General features: G+C 37.4%; 1 protein-coding gene across 1 annotated transcript in view; it reads right to left on the bottom strand.

Moving 5' to 3' along the window:
• Window positions 1–20,634, bottom strand: part of pex14 (peroxisomal biogenesis factor 14) — an 82,082-nt gene that overhangs the window by 42,379 nt on the left and 19,069 nt on the right. Inside the window, exon 3 of the mRNA XM_051879880.1 lies at window positions 3,345–3,429. Within this exon, the coding sequence (XP_051735840.1) occupies window positions 3,345–3,429 (85 nt within the window). The remainder of the gene's footprint in view (window positions 1–3,344; window positions 3,430–20,634) is intronic.

Genomic DNA, 20,634 nt, shown 5'->3' with positions numbered 1-20,634 from the left:
CCTAAATCACACTGGCTTAATTAAGCTGTCTGATTGATGGTCTGATCGTCCTATCGGGAACGTTCATTGAGAGGATATTGAATAGTTGTCTATTCCAATGTTTAGCATATTTTCATAAACAATATGACAAGTGGCAATATCACAGCGAAGTCGTCCTCGGGGTGTAAGCAGCTGCGTCCCACCCAAAATTGCATGAGCGAGCAGAGAAAATGTAAGAAATTAAACTTGAAGCGTTGATGATAACTCGTCCGCTGTGGTTGTAAACAGCTTTGTGCTCCGAGTTCTATCAATAACCTCTCGGTTACAAGGGTCGGTAATTAAAAGGCTAGTGACCTGGAAATATTGTCCTCGTTCGAAGATCTCCAAATGTCCACATAAAAAATACAACATCAAATTAGAATAGCAATAGCACAAGGCCGAGTCTTCCAGCTATAGATCTATTGATGTTCAAACACACCCTGGGGGCACATTGCCATGATAGTCCTGAGTTCACTGTGTTGCCTATTACAACCTGGTTTTGCTGTTCTGCGGGGTCAAAGTCAATCTAAATATACATTATACACACACATACAAAACAGATATGTTTACACAGATACATGTATGTATGAATTATAGTAACACAAACACACTGGGGTCTGAAATCACATGATCATCGGGTTTTACACAGAAAAAAAAAATGCAGCTTTGTTATGCTTATAATATAATTAATTAAAAATATAGAACTAAAAAATGAAATAAAATAAAACAAAATAACTAAAAAAGTGCAAAGCATTCTGATTTATCAATCAGACTTCTGGGCCACACTGTACATTTTCTTAAAAAAATGAAATAAATAAAAATAAATGTAAAATAAATAAATCTTTGGAGAGAGGGACTATATTAATTATACAGTCAAACCAAAAATTATTCAGACATTTGTTGATATATTTTTTACTAGTGGGTTCAGGACACTATAGCTCATTTCTGTAAGTGAGGATAGCAAAATAAAGTAAACTGTGACATGTTATACCCCCAAAAAATTCTTCATATAGTGGACTACCAGTAAAATTGATAAAAATTTGGAACCAAAAATTATTCAGACCATGTTTTGCTTAAGTGTTATCTGACATAATTTTTTCTGACACAGTTTAACTCTGAGATCTTGTCATATTTTATTACCAACTATAGTGAATAAACTATATTAATGAATGAAATGTTCAAGGTGTCTGAATACATTTTGGTTTGACTGTACATCCTTTTCAGGAAACATAATGAAACGGTCACATTCATGTGGATTACAGGGACTCATTGAACACTATTGACTTCAGTTGGCATGGGGGGTTGACCTATCATGAAACAGTGGCACACTAGCATATTAATATTTAATGTACCAGTAGACCCCTTTGAGAAATCCATTTGAACCACCAAACACACTTGCTACAAAACACAAACATGATGCATATCGCTCAGGACCTGCAAATACCTGGAGCTGGATACAATTTCAGTCGTACACATTTAAAATAACCACATTTCTCCATGAACATACTGCATATTAAGCCGCATAACCCAGCTGTGAATTATAAATGAAGCCGATCTACTGCTAACGAGAAGCACTGACCGAGGAAAATGCTAAAGATATTGAGAAGTCATAATAAGCCACTGATGTGAACAACAGCAGCCGGCATCTATGGATTTTGTCTCCGGTTACCTACACTGGTCATTGAGCTATTAGGCTCGCTTTCCTCTGCCCCTCTACTAGCACCATCGTATGCCAAATACACCTGCCTTTACCATTAATTAGTCCTGACAGAACAAATTTCATTTTAAATAAGAACTAAAAGGCAAAGTCGTACGTCGGATAAGCACAGCTCGGCTTACAATTATCAATACCGTGCAGAGACAGATGAGTTATCGTGTTATAAAGGACAATGCTGACCTTGCTAAACTTAAATGTAATCAAGATAAAACTAATCTGACCTTTGTGAAGGACTATATTTTATTTTAAAAAATGATATGCATTTCAGCGCCGAAGTGATCGTCATTTTATGTGACTGATTTTAAAGTTTTAAGACCTGCTTGCAAAACACTCAAATAAGCCGTAAAGTGAGACAGATCACATTGTGCTTCTCGGTTTCCATCACTGCCGCCCCCGAAGTGATTCACTAAAACATCACAATGTCATTTTCAGTGCTGGGTTTTGAAAGAAAAAAAATAAAGATCAAAATACAGCGTAAGGATTGATTTCTATCCAGCACACACTCAGGACCGGTGATCTGATCTGAAAGGGGTTTGTGCTATAGGAGAGATAGTGGTGGGTTATGCATCAAACACACATATTGATTGATACCTAAACTGCTCTGAATTTAGAGTGAATGCATATGTATGCTCACAACACGTTACTTCTCTGGTCGATAAAACTTTCCGATGCATTCCAGTGCTTTAATATTTATGATAACAGCTAAATTAAGTAAAAGCTTTAAAATGCTGGGAGGTAGCATAATTGACAATTCCATTGAAAGTGCAGGAGGGTTTGTCAATATTAATTTTCTGGATCCCAAAGAAGCGTCCCAACTGATGGGTCATTTATCCGCACAGCTGGGATCAAGGCCGATCGACCCCTACCTGACCCTCCAGGGCATGCAACAATGGCCTCGACCCCTGACCCTTAAAAGCAAATGACCTCACCCCATGAAAATCTTGGGACACTGGACTGCATGCTGTTCCTTAAACTGAGCCGTCTTTAAAGGGAAGGTTACTCACCTGAAACCTTTATTACTTTCTTTCTTCAGTGGTACAGAAAAAGAGATATTTATAGCAGAATGTAAAAGCTGCTCTTTTCCACACAACTGGTGGATGGTAGATAGTGAACATGTCTGCCAAACCAAATTTCTGTCACTTTGCCATTGAAACCTTTCATATGGCTTCAGAAGATTTATAATATTAGTCATATTAACTTCTTTTTGATGCATTTATGGCACTTTTTTTGTCCATTTTGGTGCTCAACAGCATCAGCTCCCATTTACTTTCATTGTAAAAGAAAGTAAGATAGGAGCATGAACATTCTTCAAAACTTCTCTTTTTGCTTTCTACGAAAAAAAAAAAAAAAAGGATGTTTGGAAGGAAGGACACAATGTATATATATATAAAAAAATAAAAATAAATAAATTATAAAAACTTGACATCCTTTTAACCTGACATTGCAAAAAGGCTTTTTTTTACTAAACTGATTCTATTCATGTCTGAACAAAATAATGAAAGCATTAAATTTAAGGTCAAAGTCATGGATTTGAGCAATCTTGTATCCGTTCTGCCTGTAAAAACACAATATTTCACATTAGGTTCAGGAACATACTGATGATACTCACCTTTTTTCTTTAAAAAAGCTTTTCTGGTTGCCAGGGGGCTCTGACGAACTTGCTGGTTTTGTAGAAACCTCACTGCCGTGGCAATCTGCGAAGATGAAAAAAAAAAAAAAAAAAAAAAATCTTACATTTGCAGCGTGAAATGAGCTCATCAGTATAATAGAAAGTCATCAGTAAATTAACATCACTGGAAATGAGAGGAAGACTCAGGAATTCTTGCAAGGCGGCTGAATTATTGTACATTTCCAACTCCCCAAGGTATATCATCAGCCAACAACAGGAACTTATAAAATAGCCTTCCCCCTCCCAATAAGTATATGGAGGCCAGACCACCAAACCACTTTAGAGATAAATCTAGGAAATGAGTGAATCAGCAGTTATAAAATTATCCCATCAAGGTTTGCTGAACAAATGGGGTATGGAGTTTAATTTGCCATTATCCTCTTTAAGACAAACTCCTAGCCTTAAGTGAGCAGGGACTGAAAATCTATACTTAATGCTGAAGTGCCCATCTGTATCTAATAACGGCAGAATACCTGGCTAAAAACTTCAGCGATTCTTAAAGAAGAAAATGCATTATGATCAAATCACCTAGGCTGCATGTTGTAATGACTGAGTGTTAATGCACTAGAAAATTAAATATCATCAGAACACGTGTAGTCGGAAGTGCAGCGCCGTTCCCATCGATTCCATCGTGTTTTCCTTCGAGATGCACCTTGATCTGCCACTTTAAGCTTGCTTCTCCTAGAATTAAAAAAGGGTCTCCTCCTCAAACACCATTATAGCATGAATTTGAAGTGCGGGCTCTGAAGTGGTGCTTTTAAAGAACAGATAAACATGAAATAACATCTGGAGATAGGGGGGAAACGCACACTCAAGGATAAAGCCGAGCCGCCTCGTTATCGCACCTGTGGTCCCTGTGATTCAATTGTAAAAGTCATCCCTCTAATAGGTTGAAAGGTTTTGATTACTGTTCTTTTTCTTTAAGCGGCAAAAGATAAAAAGTGATTGAGCGCGCTGTCTGTGGTAATCCGTTTTAGGTAATGCATTGCATATACTAAAGACCTGTTTCAATCCAAAAGGATTGCATTTTGAAAATAGGCTGAGAAGAATGTGTAATAGTCGGGCCGGCTGTATAATTCTGCGGCGACAAATCAAGACAGAGTGAGTCGGGGACCCGGTTTTCCTTTCAAAAACACATCATATTGATTTCAGCTTAAATTTATGGGGAACAACTTTGACTTTGTTGGATGAAGAAGGAAGACGAAAAGGGGGGCACTGCCGATTTAGGGAACGGCATGAGATTATGATTCCGATAATTGGAATAAGCAAGGAGGCAAGCCGCATTTGTCTTCAAATATCTGAGTCAGTGTCTGCACAGAACGCAACCTTAGTCACACCTGGTTTCAGAACACATCAGCGACAGTGTTTTACCGATAACATGACCTTTCTGGTGCAAAGTTGTTACCTAAGGGGAAGGGAAATTTCTGGATTTCTAAATCCGTGTCAGAAATTAACCCCTATAGTTCATTTTCAGGAGGTTTTTTTTTTTTTTTTGCCTTTAACAAGTACATATTTTTTCTGACCAATTCTCTAATTCTCAACAAAATGATTAGTCTCAATATGCATAATTATTATTACCTCTATGTTATGCAATATTTAATGGAAAAATGACTAATGTAAAAATAATACAGGATATTGCAATTTAAAAAAAAAAAAAAATGCTAAGAATTTTCTCTCTCTTATTTTTGGTGGCATTTTTTCCCCTGGGCACCCATTCATTTCTGGCAGTGCTATACATAAGCGGAAGGCATATTAAATTTAGTCACCTGGAAACTTATGACAAGAAAATTGCAAAGTCTGCATCGCCAAACTGAAGCACATCCTGCTTCATAAATGAACCAGTTCAGCTCAGCTCAGTTCTGAGAAATCTTCAAACATGAATCGCAAGTGAAAATCTGTTTTTGAATGGATGAGGGTTTTGAGTTGTTGGAAAAAAAAAAAAAAAAAAAACGCACACAATAAGTGCCTTTTACAATCAAGAAACACCCTTTCCCCGCTCTATAAACACCACATAAACTGCATAAACCATCAATTTCTTTATTCAGTGCATAAAAATGACATTGCATGTACAGTAAATCACATTTTACAGGAAAAGAACATTCTCAATTGAGTCACCGCCGGTGAAAAAAACAAGAGCAGGAATGTTTCATTTAAGATTATAAAGACAAAGGGGTCAAAATCGCGGCTCCTTGGCTTGAAATACGACTCTTTTTGTGATTGAGACTAGCTTTTACTTGGATGGAAGGGGCACGGCATTCTTGTAAACACTTCTCTAAAAGATGGGATCAAAGTGGGATAACAAATGAGGGCGATGTCCATTTATTTTTCAAGAGTGTTACGTCTGTTCTTCAGGGAGAAGAAAAGTGCTTTTCTTTGCAGATGACACGGCTGCTTTATGCAAGTTCCACCCAGACATCTCAATCAATTATAACCACATTGCACAGATTTTAGTCTTGTCTACTTATTGACGTATAGATCACCCTCGTTGTCGTATAAGGTAGCAGCGCACGATTGTGCTTTTAAGGGGGAGAGCTGTATCACAGCATGTCAGTACAAGACACATTTGGTTTGGCAAGCAAAATATTAACTCAAATTAAAAAGGTGGGTGCATGTTTCTTTGCTGAATACCAGTAAATACTCTTTGTTAATCAACCATTATTTTCTAGTGTTTCTTGTAAGGCTAAAATTGCTAATGCACGGAAAGTGCTCCCTGTTCTAACCGATAATCTTTACAAATGAGATAAATGATCAAGTGTCAGGTGCAACCTAAAAAGTGGTGAAAACTCAATCATAGGGGCCGAGCAACATTAAGGGCCACGTCTGGAGACATGCCTGCCGTGAACATGATGACTGGACAAGGTCTTGCAAATCGTGCCATGTTGGTTATTGAGTTTGGATCGGACCGAGTTTTAACAGAGCACTTTTGCCTCACACTCGCCTTAAATTTGGAGGAGGTGGTCGTTCCTCTTAACATGATGATATTGATCGGGAAGAAAATATAAATGTCCTATTAGGGAAGCCAAATTTTTAGAGCCAACCTCGTATCATCATTTCAGCCTCCTTTAAACAAGTTAAAAGTTCAATAGCTGGGTGAATTCAGATAAATCACACCGCATTTTGACAGTCAGTTTGTCAAAAAGTGTCCCAATTTTGCTGAATTTATCCTACTAAAAATGTAATTCGAAGAACAACCAGTGAATTCTGATTCTTTTTTCCTATTTTAAGAGCATTAAAAAGCAAAAGAAATTCTGACCTGTAAGAATTAAAGTGGAGGTTTGCTTATAAATGCTGCCATATAACCAGTAGCTATGAGAAGGAAGACTTCCCCATGCAATTTTGCAAACAGGTCAAACAGGGAAATATACTTTTTTCTCAAGGCAACACATATACAAAAGTACTATTTAGCCAAACAAGATTAAATCAGTTGTAGATGGGGAAAGAAGGTTTTAATTCAATATCTTGATGTCACAAAAGTGATCGAGACACAACGAAATTGCCTCGTCTGTGCAGAAGAGGGATGCAATAAACTCAAAAGCCCCTTTTCTTATATATTAATAGATATTTATATTACATAAAAAAAGGTAAATGTTGGTTTTAAATACCAATAATTATACACTTAAAAGACACCTAGAGGGATCTTTTACAATTGGAGAATATATATAGTGAAATTTGCATGTAAATGTGCAAATATAGTGCTAACATTTCCATGTCATATGCAAACACTTCTGACGTGTGTTAGAAAATATTTAAAAGTAGTAGTAAACGGTGAACCAGTTTTATCAGTTTTTAATCACTTTTGCCTTTTTTAATAATGTCTTAACTCAAAAACAAACACAGATCTAAAAAAAATTACAGTTGTTTGTTTCAAAATACACGCAACAATTTACAGATTTCATTCAGTTTCATTAGTTACGTAAATCTGCAATAACTTAAAAAAAAGTATAAAATGTTAGATCAAATTTCCTCAAATTTGAAGCTTCGTCACTGCATATGATGTATGCATGAATAGCTGTGCTTAGTTTTTGTTGCTATTAGAAAATAAAACAAAATCAACAAACCATTTTACCCTGGAGGCCCTTTAGCGACAAATCACATGCACAGATTTAAACTTTGCGGAGGGCCGTGCGAAGTCATTAAATGAAGACCAAAAGTGTGCCTGACTGTACATGAGTTTGATCTTCGGTTACAGTACTGTTGACAGTAATGACCGCTCCGTGAGAAAGGACAACAGCTACCGCAGCAGAAGGTGGGGGCCATCAGTTGGCACTTAAAAGGAAAGGGTAAAGGAAGCTAAAAGGAAATCATTAGCAGGTCTGGGGATCCAGTCTCAGCGTGAATCAATTCATTTCAAATTGCCCTGTACATTTGTGAAGAAGCACCCCTGATATAATAAAGGCCTAATAGACACTGATCCAATTGTGTTAGGTTGGTCTCAGATTCCTACAAAACAATGGTTTCAGGAGAAGAGAGAGGGAGAAAGAGACCGTAGTCGACTTTCTATATTAATTAACCTCTCTCATGAATGATTCCATGACATAGATGGATATCTAGGACGCTTTAAGCGCTCTGACTCTCTGAAATTGCAACGCGGGTTTCCATGCAGTCAGATTCCTTTCAACTCCTGATGGGTTGATGCACAAAATGGTGTTTTTAATCTTTTATAATTAGATCTTAAAATGCCCTTCTAATTATGACAACTTCCGCTTTAAATGACCTTTATCGAGGAGAGCCCACTGAGAAGTCGAGAGCAAACCGGGTGTGCATGAGCGAGAGAGAGTTCATCTAAAACAGCTGTATGAAATCAATTCTTACTGATCAACTCCACACCCACACGACACAGACATTACATACATCAATAAACCTTTACCAGCCTTCATATAGCAGTGTTTTATTTTTGCTTTCTTTTCATTGTGATTTTTGGAATATTTGATGCCATTTCAAACCTTTTTTTTCTTTCTGCGGAACACAAAAAATATATTTTGGAAAAAAAAAAAAAAAAGTCAAATGTTTTATCCATGCAATGAAAGTCAGTGGGATCCAAAAATAACATTGGACTTCACCACCTTTCATTGTATGGAGAAAAAAGAAAAAAAAAATCCTGAGATATTTTCGGAAATATTTTCTTGCGTTCCACAGAAGAAAGAAATTCATACAGGTTTGGAATGACATGAGGGTGAGTAAATGATGACAGAATTTTCATTTTTAGGTGAACTATCCCTTTAAAATGTTCTGCCTCCCCCTCATCATCATAACAAAAATCTTAGCAGTCACTCCAACCGGTCTTCAGCATAACTGTGCGGTCTGTTTACGACTTTGAACTACTGAAAAAAAGTGCATGAAAAGAGAATATCTCAGTCAGTTATGCCTTTACCCATCTTCCTTATGCAACCAAATCCAGTTTCAAAAGGTCACATTCGTGATAAATAGATATATGCAAAAAGAGCCATTACTGATGACAAAGTAGAGCGACACACATTTTCCATGTGCTGCGAGTGGATTGAGCACAGAGACCCGCGATTACAGCGCTGATATTCAAATCACGGTGGAGGCAATTTTTTTATGAATGTTCTGAACTTTGACGACTTAAAGGTCACAACAAAGTTTACCACCAAAACAAAACAAAAAAAACAAATACAATAGCAGAGAAAAAGATAGTTGAAAGTTTTGTTATAAGATCGACAAAGGTTTGAAAATAAGCAAAAGTATGTATTACAGGATTTTCATTTTATATAAATTATACATTATCTAAATAAATACGTTGGAATGAGGTATAATATATATATATATATATATATAAATAATATATACACACACACACACACACTTAATCACAAATAAGAATTCTCCTTATATTTCCAGGATTGTGGAAACCCTGTAAAATATAATTTGTTATCAAATTAATGATATCAACAGCATATTTCACATTCACAGGAAAGACTGGTATTGAAAAGAACAAAATTAAAATATAGTAAAATATTAAGAATACATAAATAAATATAAAACTGGACTCTCATTTGAGCCTAATGGAAAGTCACAGGTTTATGGCGGCACTGACACACATTTGAACACACACAGATGCACATGCGCTCAACAAACACAGACGTTTGCCAGCGATTTGCCTCACTCAGCCCAGGCTAATCTGTAACACTGGCCTAACTAGTACTCAATACTTTCGATTACAGACCTGAAATATTTCCTCTTAACATGTAAATCAATAGAACACGGTAAAGCGGAGCATTTGCTGGAAACATTTCTGTTAATGTGGGGCAAATTTATCTTAATCGTTATTATTAACTGTTGGGAGATATGTCCAGCTTTCACATGTGATCATTTGTTTCCGCTAATGAGAGAGCCAAAGTGTCTGTGGTGCCGGAATTACACTTCCAACGCATTTTGCCGGCTAACTGAGGTGTTTTATATAAGACCTACCAGTTCATATGGCTAATTCAGTGTGCTTTTAAAAGATTTTTGACCAAAAAAGCCAGTTTTGGGGTGTTCATTTAATCCGATCTCTTTAGGGAGAGAGAAAAAAGATGCATATAACTTGCTTAATAAAAAATAACAAATGTGATACTTATTTAAAAAACAGACTTGAATCTTGAGGTCTAAGATTGAGGTTCTGCTTTAAAAAAAAAAAATTACTTTTATGTTTTTTTACCATTAATTTTGGACATCCTTATAATAAACATCTTTTAAAAACTGTGAAATGTGTGTGCTAGAGGTGTATAAGACAGAATAGCTCACATGGCTATTTTAGTATGATTTAATTTAATTTAATATTGCTTAATAAATAATAACTTAAAAAATTAAACAGGAATCTTTAAGTCTAAAGGTCAAATTTAACTTAAAAAATATAACGATTTTTTTTAAAGAAAAAAAAAATGTGTGAAATGTGTGTGTATGACAGAGAAAGAGACAGAAAGATGAAACTGTGGTCCCTGGACTCGGCAGCGAGGGGGAAAAAAACAGTACTTAGCCCAGCTCACCGCAAATATTCCAGCAGTAATCCAGTAATGGATACTTCCTCAGCTCCTCAATTGGTCAAAATGTTTTCATACAATAATTTAATTCAGAAACACTTTTACAAAGCAAGAGTAATCAATTTTAATTAGTTGATTCCCCCCCAATTGTATAAAGTTTAATGTACTGCCATCGATCCTCTTTGTTCTTTAATGCAGTGCTGCTTTCCTGTAATTTGAAGCATTTTTTTCTCTACTTTTACAGTCAATGATGACATTCGGTGACAGGCCGTTCAAAATGTCTCTGAGTTGCAAATGAGCAGGGCGTAAACACACACACACACACACACACACACACACACACTCAATGCCAGCATAATTCATAACAAAACCTGGGGGGAAAAGGCAAACATCCGATTTCAAGACAATCTAAAGGAAACGGAGCATAAATTAATAGCAGCCTATCATGACTTGGTGGCACATCCTAATAACACGTTGCGATCCGTCTCATAGATAAACACAAAGGCGGTCTTAAACCCGACGCTGGATCCTTGTCCTTCATTTTCAGAGACACTACCACCCTTCACATCTAATTAGCTAATTGAAGCAAAATGAAAACAGCACCAATGGCAACAACGCCACACTCATGTCCAAACCGCACAATGCGGGGTTTATGGAGAGGAAGGAAGAGCCTACTTGTCAGCTACGACTGCCATAACCCTGACGAGTGTCTTCCCTCTCCGCTCCAGACGCCCACCTAGCACACACACACACACACACACACACACACACAATCAAAGTGTACAATTTTGTGCCACCGTCTCTTACACTAAACTAGCTAACAGACGTATAGTACATTGACAATTAAAAGGGAAATGTGCTCGCCGGTGGTTAGTTGATTAGGCATAAGCACAATATGACACTGAGAGAGGACGGCCACACCAACGGCAGACAGATTGTGACATTCCGGTGACATTATCATCTCATGACGGCTTGTATTCAATAGCTCGGGACGCTTATTGCACGTTGCGGATCAACAGTTTTGCGGTCTTCAAAAAGGCGAAGAATTGGTGCTGTGACCCTCTTGCTCGGTGAGCCTCCTCTCAATTACTCTGAGGGTCGCGGAAACAACTGGATGGAGAGCAAAAAATAAAGTGTTAGGTGAAACCAAAACACACGGTATGGGAGATACAGTTTGTAGAAGGAAGAAAAAGGGAAGAGAAAGTTTAAAGAAGTGAGATCAGACAAGGAAAGAGACAAAGACAGGGCAACCTGGCCTCCCATGGCTCTATGGGTGCATCTCAGAAGATGAATACCACCATCTACTGGTGGCGAAGGGAAGTGCGGCACAACAAGGCTTGTCCAAGTGAACCGACAGGCCTCCCAGGCTGTGTGATAGTCAGAGCTGTCAGGAATGATTAGACGACAATGGAGCTCGCATTTAAAGAGATACTCAGACCACAATCAGAGTCACATGACTGAGAAGAGTAGTAAGCGTTTAATCCACCAATGAGACTGGGCCTCCTTCAAAACCACCGTGGCACAGCAAAGCAATAAAAAACAATTCAGGTTTGCAGTTTTAATTTAGTGCATCCAAACAAATGGGAACATTTTAATTACCATAGTGACCAAAATTGCATTAAAAAAATGAGTTGTGCTTTGTTTTCTTGCAAATTGGGTTGGAAGGGGCAGAAAATAAAAGCGTAGCAGAGTGATTTATGTTTGTTGACTCATATGGAGAATTGCTGTTACACAACTGAAGCCACAGAATCTGAAAAAAAGCTTGTCTGCGAGAATAATCGTGCATTTCTCAAGGTTCAGCCAGAATGTACAGGTTTTACTGCATAATTGCCCAAAGCATGTTTGCGGTTTGATGGTGCCACCCAACCCTGTTCTCAAACCTGCGTATAAATCAGTTGAGTTTGCGTAAAAACTCTCTTGACCCTGCCCAGGCAACAATAACCACCAAAACACAATCGAATGAACAAGCAGGAATCCGATCACATGCAAAAAAAGTTCAAACATGATTGACAGATCAGACGGGCATTCAAAGGGAAGTTGCATATAGACACACCTTGAAGGTATTGTTTAACCCAAAATGAATAAATGATGACAGGATTTTCGCCCTCATGTCGTTTCAAACCTGTATGTCTTTGTTTCTTCTGTGGAACACAAAAAACAGAATGTTTTTGTCCATACAATGACAGTCAATGGGATCCAAATCAACATTCATTGTGTTGGACAAAACATTTTTATCTTCTTTTGTGTTCCACAGTGTGAGGTTAAGTAAAATGACAGAATTTAAATTTTTGAGTGAACTTTCCTTTTAAAAACAACGTAATTAATAGTAAACACATGTGAAGTATTACAATTCAAAATGGCTTTGTTGCAGTATCGGATGCAATATGTGCTCAATACGTATGGCTCTACGTGAGTCTTTGCTGTGGCCGGAGGTGACCCACACTGGCTTTATGGGGCATGAGGATCCAGACGTGTGTGTGTGTGAGTGTGAGCCCTGCTCCTGTGTCACAGCATGGCGTGTTGGAGCCCAGGGGCTGCGCTGGCAGGCCACTCACTGACAGACACACACCTGCTCTGACATTTCCTGCCGACCTTGACTGAGAAAAACACATGACAATACCTCTCCACTGAGTCCCACGGGACTGTCGTCACTCTCGCTTGCTCTCTCCCAAACTCCTTTAAAGGAATACTTCACACAAAAACTCAAAATCTGTCATCGTTTATTCATTTCTCATATCATTCCAAACCTGTATGACTTACTTTCTATAGTGAGAGACAAAATATCCTTTGTGTGACTGAAATGTACATCTTTAAAATGTATTTATATAACTGGGACCGAATCACTGAGTCAGCTTTATATTCTAAAATAAATTATTTAAAAAAAAACTGATTCATTTAAAAAAAAACATTTGTTTACAAATCAGGACATTGTTACTGCGATATAAAAGTTTTCAAAGAAAAACTCTTTGAACACATTTTATTCAATCAGAATTCAGAGATTTGTTTTACAAATACACTACTGTTCAAAAGTTTGAAGTCTCTTCTGTTCACCAATGATACATTTATTTGATCAAAAATACAGTAAAAACAGTAATATTGTGAAATATTATTACAGTTTAAAATGCATTTTAAAATTTATTCCTGTGATGGCAAAGCTGAATTTTCAGCAGCCATTACTTCACATGATCCTTCAGAAATCATTCTAATATGCTGATATAGTGTTCAAGAAACATTTCTTCTTATTATCACAGTCGTGTTGCTTAATATGTTTGTGGATACTGTGATAATTTTTTTCTTTTGACCGAACCCAAACGTTTGAATAGTAGTGTATACGTAAGCAATAATATACGAGAGGCTGTGCTGTATCGTGAATAAGTCACGGCTGAAGGGTGTTGTTAGGCACGACGTGAAGCGGAGTAAACCCTTCAGCCGTGACTTATTCACGATACAGCACTAGCCTCGTGTACCTTATTGCTTTTATAAAACGGTTACCACACAATATAAATATTAAAGCCAAAAATATGTATCAATGCAACTTTCATGAAGTAAACTTTCACTAAAAGCCTTCCTTCCGCCGGAAAAAATAGTCCCTGACCATGAACAGCAACAGAAGTTACATTATTACACCATTAGATGGCAGCAAAGACTGTCTTTATGAGTGTGTCAGTCAGTAGCAAAGACTTTTATATTGAATTGTTTTGAAAACGGAACAAGACGCAACTGACAAATGCTTTGACTAGCGCTGTCAGTCACGGGAAAACCCCTTAAAGGACAAGAAAATACATCTGACATTTAAACAGGTTTTTTATTATGAACATAGGATTGACCTGAAGGAAAATGCTAAATCTGAATGCAGGTAGAAAACTCGCTCTTCTACATAATACAGTAAGCTTCAATGAACAATATCAATTGAGAACAAACAGTTTATGTTGCTAAGAGTGGTTGCTAAGGGTGTTGTGTAGTGAAACACAGAACCGTTGGGTGAAGCGATCATAATAGCCGTGTTTTATCATGAATAAAACACAGCTATTGACCAATCAGAATCAAGGACAGGAACTAACCATTTTATAAATAAATATATTTGTACAAATTTATGATATATTTTTGCATCTTTTCTAAAGCTTGGAATCTTCAGCTCACATTTACTTTAATTGCATGGGCAAAAATGGCTAGTATGTTCTTCAAAATTTCTCCTTTTGTGATCCTATGAAGAAAGAAAGTCATACAGTTGTGACTAAATAGAAATGGCCAGTGCTGATTAACCAGGCAGCCCACCCAAAATGGTGACATGTGCCACACTTAGCACCTATTCTGAGTGTTTAGGCCTGTCTGCCATTCTCGTGTTGTCACAACACTTAAAGCCTTCGGGCCACTGGTCCAGGTGTTTGACAGGGCTGCCAGCAGCTAGCAGATACATGTGGGTTCCTGTTTCTCATCTTACTTCTAAGAAGTGTTAATAATAATGCAGAATCAACCTAAGATTGGGCTCCTGATGATATATAAAGAGGAAAAAAGGTGGTTTGTTTGGATATATGCGAGTCCTCAGACGGACAGTAGTACTTTTTTGATTGTACAGCACACCTGACTCAGTCGGCACGGCAAAGAGAAATCATCAACAATACTGCACTTACTAGAGCCCAGAGGCAACTGCAATTTTATATAAGCAAGTTCAAGCAGCGCCTTTGCCCTTTTGAGACCTATAAAACGCATAGTTAAAGGCCCTCGGAGGGGATTTACTCGGAGAGGAGCAAGTACGGATCTATAATACAGTCTCCAGCAGCCCCTAGTGCTCACAAAGGGGGAAGCAACAGGTGCCCGTACACCCACATTTCAAATACACACACATATTATATATATATATATATATATATATATATATATATATATAAAATATATATATATATAAAAACAACAACAACAACGACTGCAACTGCTCTTTTGCATAGTTGTTACTGCTTTATTTTCTACCTATACTTATCAACTTTTTTCCACAACTTCCTGAACGTTCACTCACTCCATAAGACCTTTTACATGCCATAATGCAGCTCACTTGACTGATTCCTGATTGGCTTGTTAAAGCAGTAATCTACCAGCACCACACAGAGAGAAACAAGAAGCCTATTAGCATCTCCTCTACATTATTTTTCATCAAACTGGTTAAAACTGACACGTATTAATTAATATCTATTACTCGTTTTTTTTTTTTTTTTTTTTTTCCCTTTGAGGGGGCAAGATGTTGGGTTTGAAGGGGGGTGGGCAATTAGTTGAACAAAATAATCAAAATAGTGTTTTTGAACGAGCGCTGATAAATGTCCTGCACCATCCCATCTCAGAGAGCGAAGTGCAATATATTCTTGCTGTCACGTTCTATTAAACAGCTATTACAGTCTTGATAGAACTATTAGTCACTTCATTATTAATAACATTAATGTATTTACATTTTAGTGTACATGCCAGTTTTCCAGCAATAATTTATGAAGTCGACTTCAAATATTTCATAATGTTCCTCCATCTGAGCCTTTTTGAGCTTATTATTGATTGTGAAAACAGACTGAATTTTTATGTTCTCTCTCTGCCGACCTCACTCACTCTCTTAATGTATTGGCGAGGGGCTTCTGCATTAAGAGACTGAAACAAAGTGCATTTACATCTGAAGCATAACTTCATAATTTACATTCCAACATTTATTAGAGGTGACAAATGAGTGTTTGGTCCACTCGCGCTTTTCCACAATACGGCACTTATTCAATCCGCATAAATTACGGCGAGGGATTGAGAGTGCTGGTGCAAATGATTCTATTACATTTATGCGGCGGTACACGCGTGTGCCCGCAGAGGTTATTCGAGGGGCGGGCGTCCTGTTTATGAACTAATCCATAAAGTGGCTACTTACAAAAAGAATAAAAAGTGTGGAATAATGTATAAAAGGCTGTGTCGGCATGCAAGCTTGTATGGAAATCCTGTTAGAGCAGAGCAAAGAAGACTAGAGTAGATTAGAGTACAGTACACTGGAGAGAGTTAGAGTAGTGAGAGCTGGAGTAAAGTAGACTAGACAAGATTAGAGTACACAGGACTGTCGAGTTAAGTACACTGGAGTAGAGTACATACAATGACGTAAAACAGACTACACTAAAGGATAGTGCAGTAGACTAAGCCAAAGGTTTTCAGAATTGTTGATGCCAAGGAGCCCCCTAATATGATGACCCCCTTGTGAGGGACCTACTCTCTAGAAAAATGTTTTTTTCCCATGCATTTATATTGTGTGAGAAAGTATAAATTATGAAGATAATAAATTAAACAAAATTAAATAATTGCCATTGCATAAAGCAAATTGTTAAAATATTATCTGGAAAAAATATTTAATTAAAAAAATAAATAAAAAAAAAGAGTTTGAAAACCCCAGAACTACACTTTGGCAAACATAATGAAATATATTATAAAAATCTAAACATTAAAAATATTTAATTAATATTTAATTAATATCTTAAAGGGATAGTTCACCCTAAAATGAAAATTATCCCTTGATTTACTCACCCTCAAGCCATCCTAGGTGTATCTTCTTTCAGACGAACACAGTTGGAGATATATTAAAAAGTATCCTTGCTCTTCCAAGCTTTGTCATGGTAGTGAATGGGACCCAATATTTTGAAGCCCAAAAAAGTGCATGTATTCATCATAAAAGTAATCCACATAGTTCCAGGGGGTGAATATATATAGGCCTTCTGAAGCTAAACTATGGGTTTTTGTAAGAAAAATGAACATATTTAGTAGGGGTGTGAGAAAAAAAAAAAAAGAAAAAAAATATTGATTCATCGATGCATCGTGATTCTCTCTCCAACGATTCTGGATTGATTCGGAGCTTAGTTTTTATTCAGATGTGCAATGATGCTAAGTGTGATTTAGAAACATTCGGATTCTGCTTGCCTCCAATTCCTCACACACATACACCACTCGAACCTTCCGTAAAATAATCATTCATAAAGTTCGGAAAGGTTGAAGCGAATTACAACGACATTCGCGGGATGCGCTGAGAGACGCGCGCTTTGTTTGATGTTACACTTGCAGTGCGCGGTCTCGCCCGTTAGTAGTTTCCTTACAAATGCTCTACGAAGGCATCATGTGTGTCATTTGGAATGCAGTGAACTTATATATTTAAAATATGAAACTCACTTAAAGAAGGCTGCTTTCAATTTCAAATGCTGACGCTTTGTTTGTGAAGAGTGCTCGCGCATGTGCGACTCCGTGTAAGTGGTTTAATGTTCCATTTTAACACCAATTTGCCACTTGTCTGCCACCTGATGTCACCTGATGGAGTTTGGGTTCCTTGCCGCTGTCGCCTCTGGCTTGCTTAGTTGGGGACACTTGACTTGACATTTTGATATTCAACAGTGCTTTTGATCTGCCTGCATTGACACTATTCTTTAAGAGCTGCTGTGCAGTCAAACAATGTACCAGTTATCAATGTAAAGCTGCTTTGACACAATCTACATTGTAAAAAGCGCTATATAAATAAAGGTGACTTGACTTGACTTGACTATTGCTAAGAGATGTCTCCAACACGTGACATTCAAACCAGGCCAAACCTTTACGTATTGTGAAAGGAAATGAACATTTGCCATAGTATTCAAAAGCAGATCATAGCAAACCCTGAGCTCCTAAACACAACTCTGGCCCAAAGTCTCATTTGTGATTAAACAGCCTTGCCTCTTCCCATGTTAATATTCCAGCACCGATAACCACTATAAGTCAGCGTGTAATGTTAAATAATTATAGAGAGGAGCATTTCAGCAGTGTAGTTACAAATGCACCATGGGAATCCCTCCATTTAAACAAATAACGGGCGCTGCAGGGGAGTTGGCAGATGAATTAACAGCTAATAACTTACTGCGCAGGCAGATAAAGAACAGTCCCAATGTGTCAATTACATCGCATTTTTCTCTGATTTCCAGACTTCCAAACATAATCGCGCACTTCAAAGAGGTACAACTAGAAAAATGTGGCTTTCGCAGTGCACCGAGGAGACAGTCTTTTATTTTTTTTTTTCCTTCTCCCTTATTCATTTGATCAAACGCTCCCAGAAATCAGAGGAGCCGCTGTAAAAACTAGGCGTTTCCAAACTAAATGCTGGCTGCCGGTCGGTCCTGCGTTCTGTCCTCTCTCCTGACAAATCCTGGGAGTCAGAAACTCAGAGCTTTAGTCCCACTCCTGTTCATTAAAATCACAGGGACAGGGCCTGCAACGAGAAAGATGCTGACATATCAAAGGCTCTCTGTACCTGCATTACCATAGTCATTTACTTATTAAAGCAGAGATGTTTCCTGTCAATCAGGGGGCCATCATGTCTCCTCATTTGCAGCGGAAAAACCGGCATAATTGCTTCTTAGACTAATCAACACAACTTGGAGTAATTATGCCTTGAAAGTGACATTGGAGGGTGAGGGGGACGTGCGCGTGTGCGTTCAAGAGGGCTGACGGGGGAAGGCAGTCACTGATTCGACCTGATCGTCAGTCATATGGCGAGTCTCTCTCTTTCCATCACATGCTATACCTCTCTTCGACGTGTCTGCTCAACTTCGTATCTGCCGCCAAGGAGAACCTTCACATCAAACGGAAGTAATTACAAAGCGCAACCCAAACTGGTGTCACAGATCTCCTTCCATGCTCTTTAAAAACACGGCTACGCTATAATTAAAATCCTGTCATATTTCCATCATCGTGTCAGGCCAACATATAATAACACAGTTCAGCAGGCTGCAGCAAAACTAGAAATTACAGATCTATACTTGTTGGCATTAATATATTTGAGATTTTACAAATTATGGGGCAAGTATAAATTATATTTTATTGATTTCTGGGTAATCAAAGAGTTCAATTAAAGTCTGCCTTCAAAGCGGTTAGCAAACTACGGACATCAGAAGGAAAGTGCTGAAAATAAACTGCATTTCCAGGCAGTGCGGCCCAACCTCATCAGGTCATTGAGCAATGTGAAAAGAGGATAGTGTAACGTTAAACTGTGTCATACAAAATTAATCTAGACACATGGAAAAGCAGCAGACGGAGAGAAATATGCACTGACAAACAGAGACGCACCTCATAAAAGAGGATTTAATTAAGGAACCTTGGAGAGTTTAATGGTCTATAACCTACAATTTCCTAAATTCAAGACATTCTCAGTCATTTTGACAGGCCATAAAAGGAAGTAAGATGAAGCAAGTGTATTTGGCTTGGAAAATCCTGGCTTTGAGAACAATATGACACAGTATGGAATGTTTAACAGGCTAGACGTCAACACAATTTCCTAACAAACATTCTCTCTGCGGTCAAACTGAAGACAAACTTTAATTATTAGCTTAAACAGGCAAACATGAAACCATCATGAAAGCTTGTGACTGACGAATGGCAAAGCCTCGTTCTGATGAAGTGGGCGGTCATCAGAAGAAATGGACAAATAAGCAGAGACGCTGGTGACTCAGGCAGTTTGAATTGATTTCCGTGAGCTGATAGCTTTGACTCAAATGACAAATCGAATGAATCTTCCCACATGAACGGAAAACAAACAAAATGCTGGACGTCACAGGAAGTTAAGAAACTAGAGTCATTTTTGGAGACAAACGATAGAGACAAATACAGCTCCTACAAGGATGACATCTTGTGTATTAGACGTACAAGATAATATGCTCATGTTTCTGCTGTTGTCTTTCTAGAAAATTAACAGAGAAAAATGCTAAATAAAATTTAAAACACTATTTTTATTTTATAACCTATTTTATGTTGTTTTATATAAAACACTAACATTCAAAAATAGAAATGTTATATAAAAACTGTAGGCCTATAAATAAATAAAAATAAATCAATTAAAAAATATAATTTAAATCTACAGTTTTAGAAATGTAAACAAGCTGTACATTTGAATTTATGTTTTCAGTTCAAATTGCAGATAATATCATTTGCATTTTCACAACTTGTTCTTTTCTTTTGGACCCCGCTGTATATTAAAGTACAGTCACGGCCAAAAGTTTTGGCAGAGATTTTGTGTTTGCTGCTTCAGTATTTGTAGATTATTTTTTCACATGTTTCTATGGTATACTGGAAAACATTGATAAGCATTTCATAACTTTAAAGATGCAATGTGTACATTTTATGAGGATCTATTGACAGAAATACAATATAATATACATAACTATGTTTTCAGTGGTGTATAAAAACCTTATTTAATAAACTGTTATGTTTTTATTACCTTAAAGTGATAG

This window comes from Ctenopharyngodon idella, chromosome 22 (genome assembly GCF_019924925.1).
Source record: "Ctenopharyngodon idella isolate HZGC_01 chromosome 22, HZGC01, whole genome shotgun sequence".
Taxonomy (NCBI): domain Eukaryota; kingdom Metazoa; phylum Chordata; class Actinopteri; order Cypriniformes; family Xenocyprididae; genus Ctenopharyngodon; species Ctenopharyngodon idella.
The sequence above is the reverse complement of the archived record's forward strand: the minus strand, read 5'-3'. Positions and strand labels throughout refer to the sequence as shown.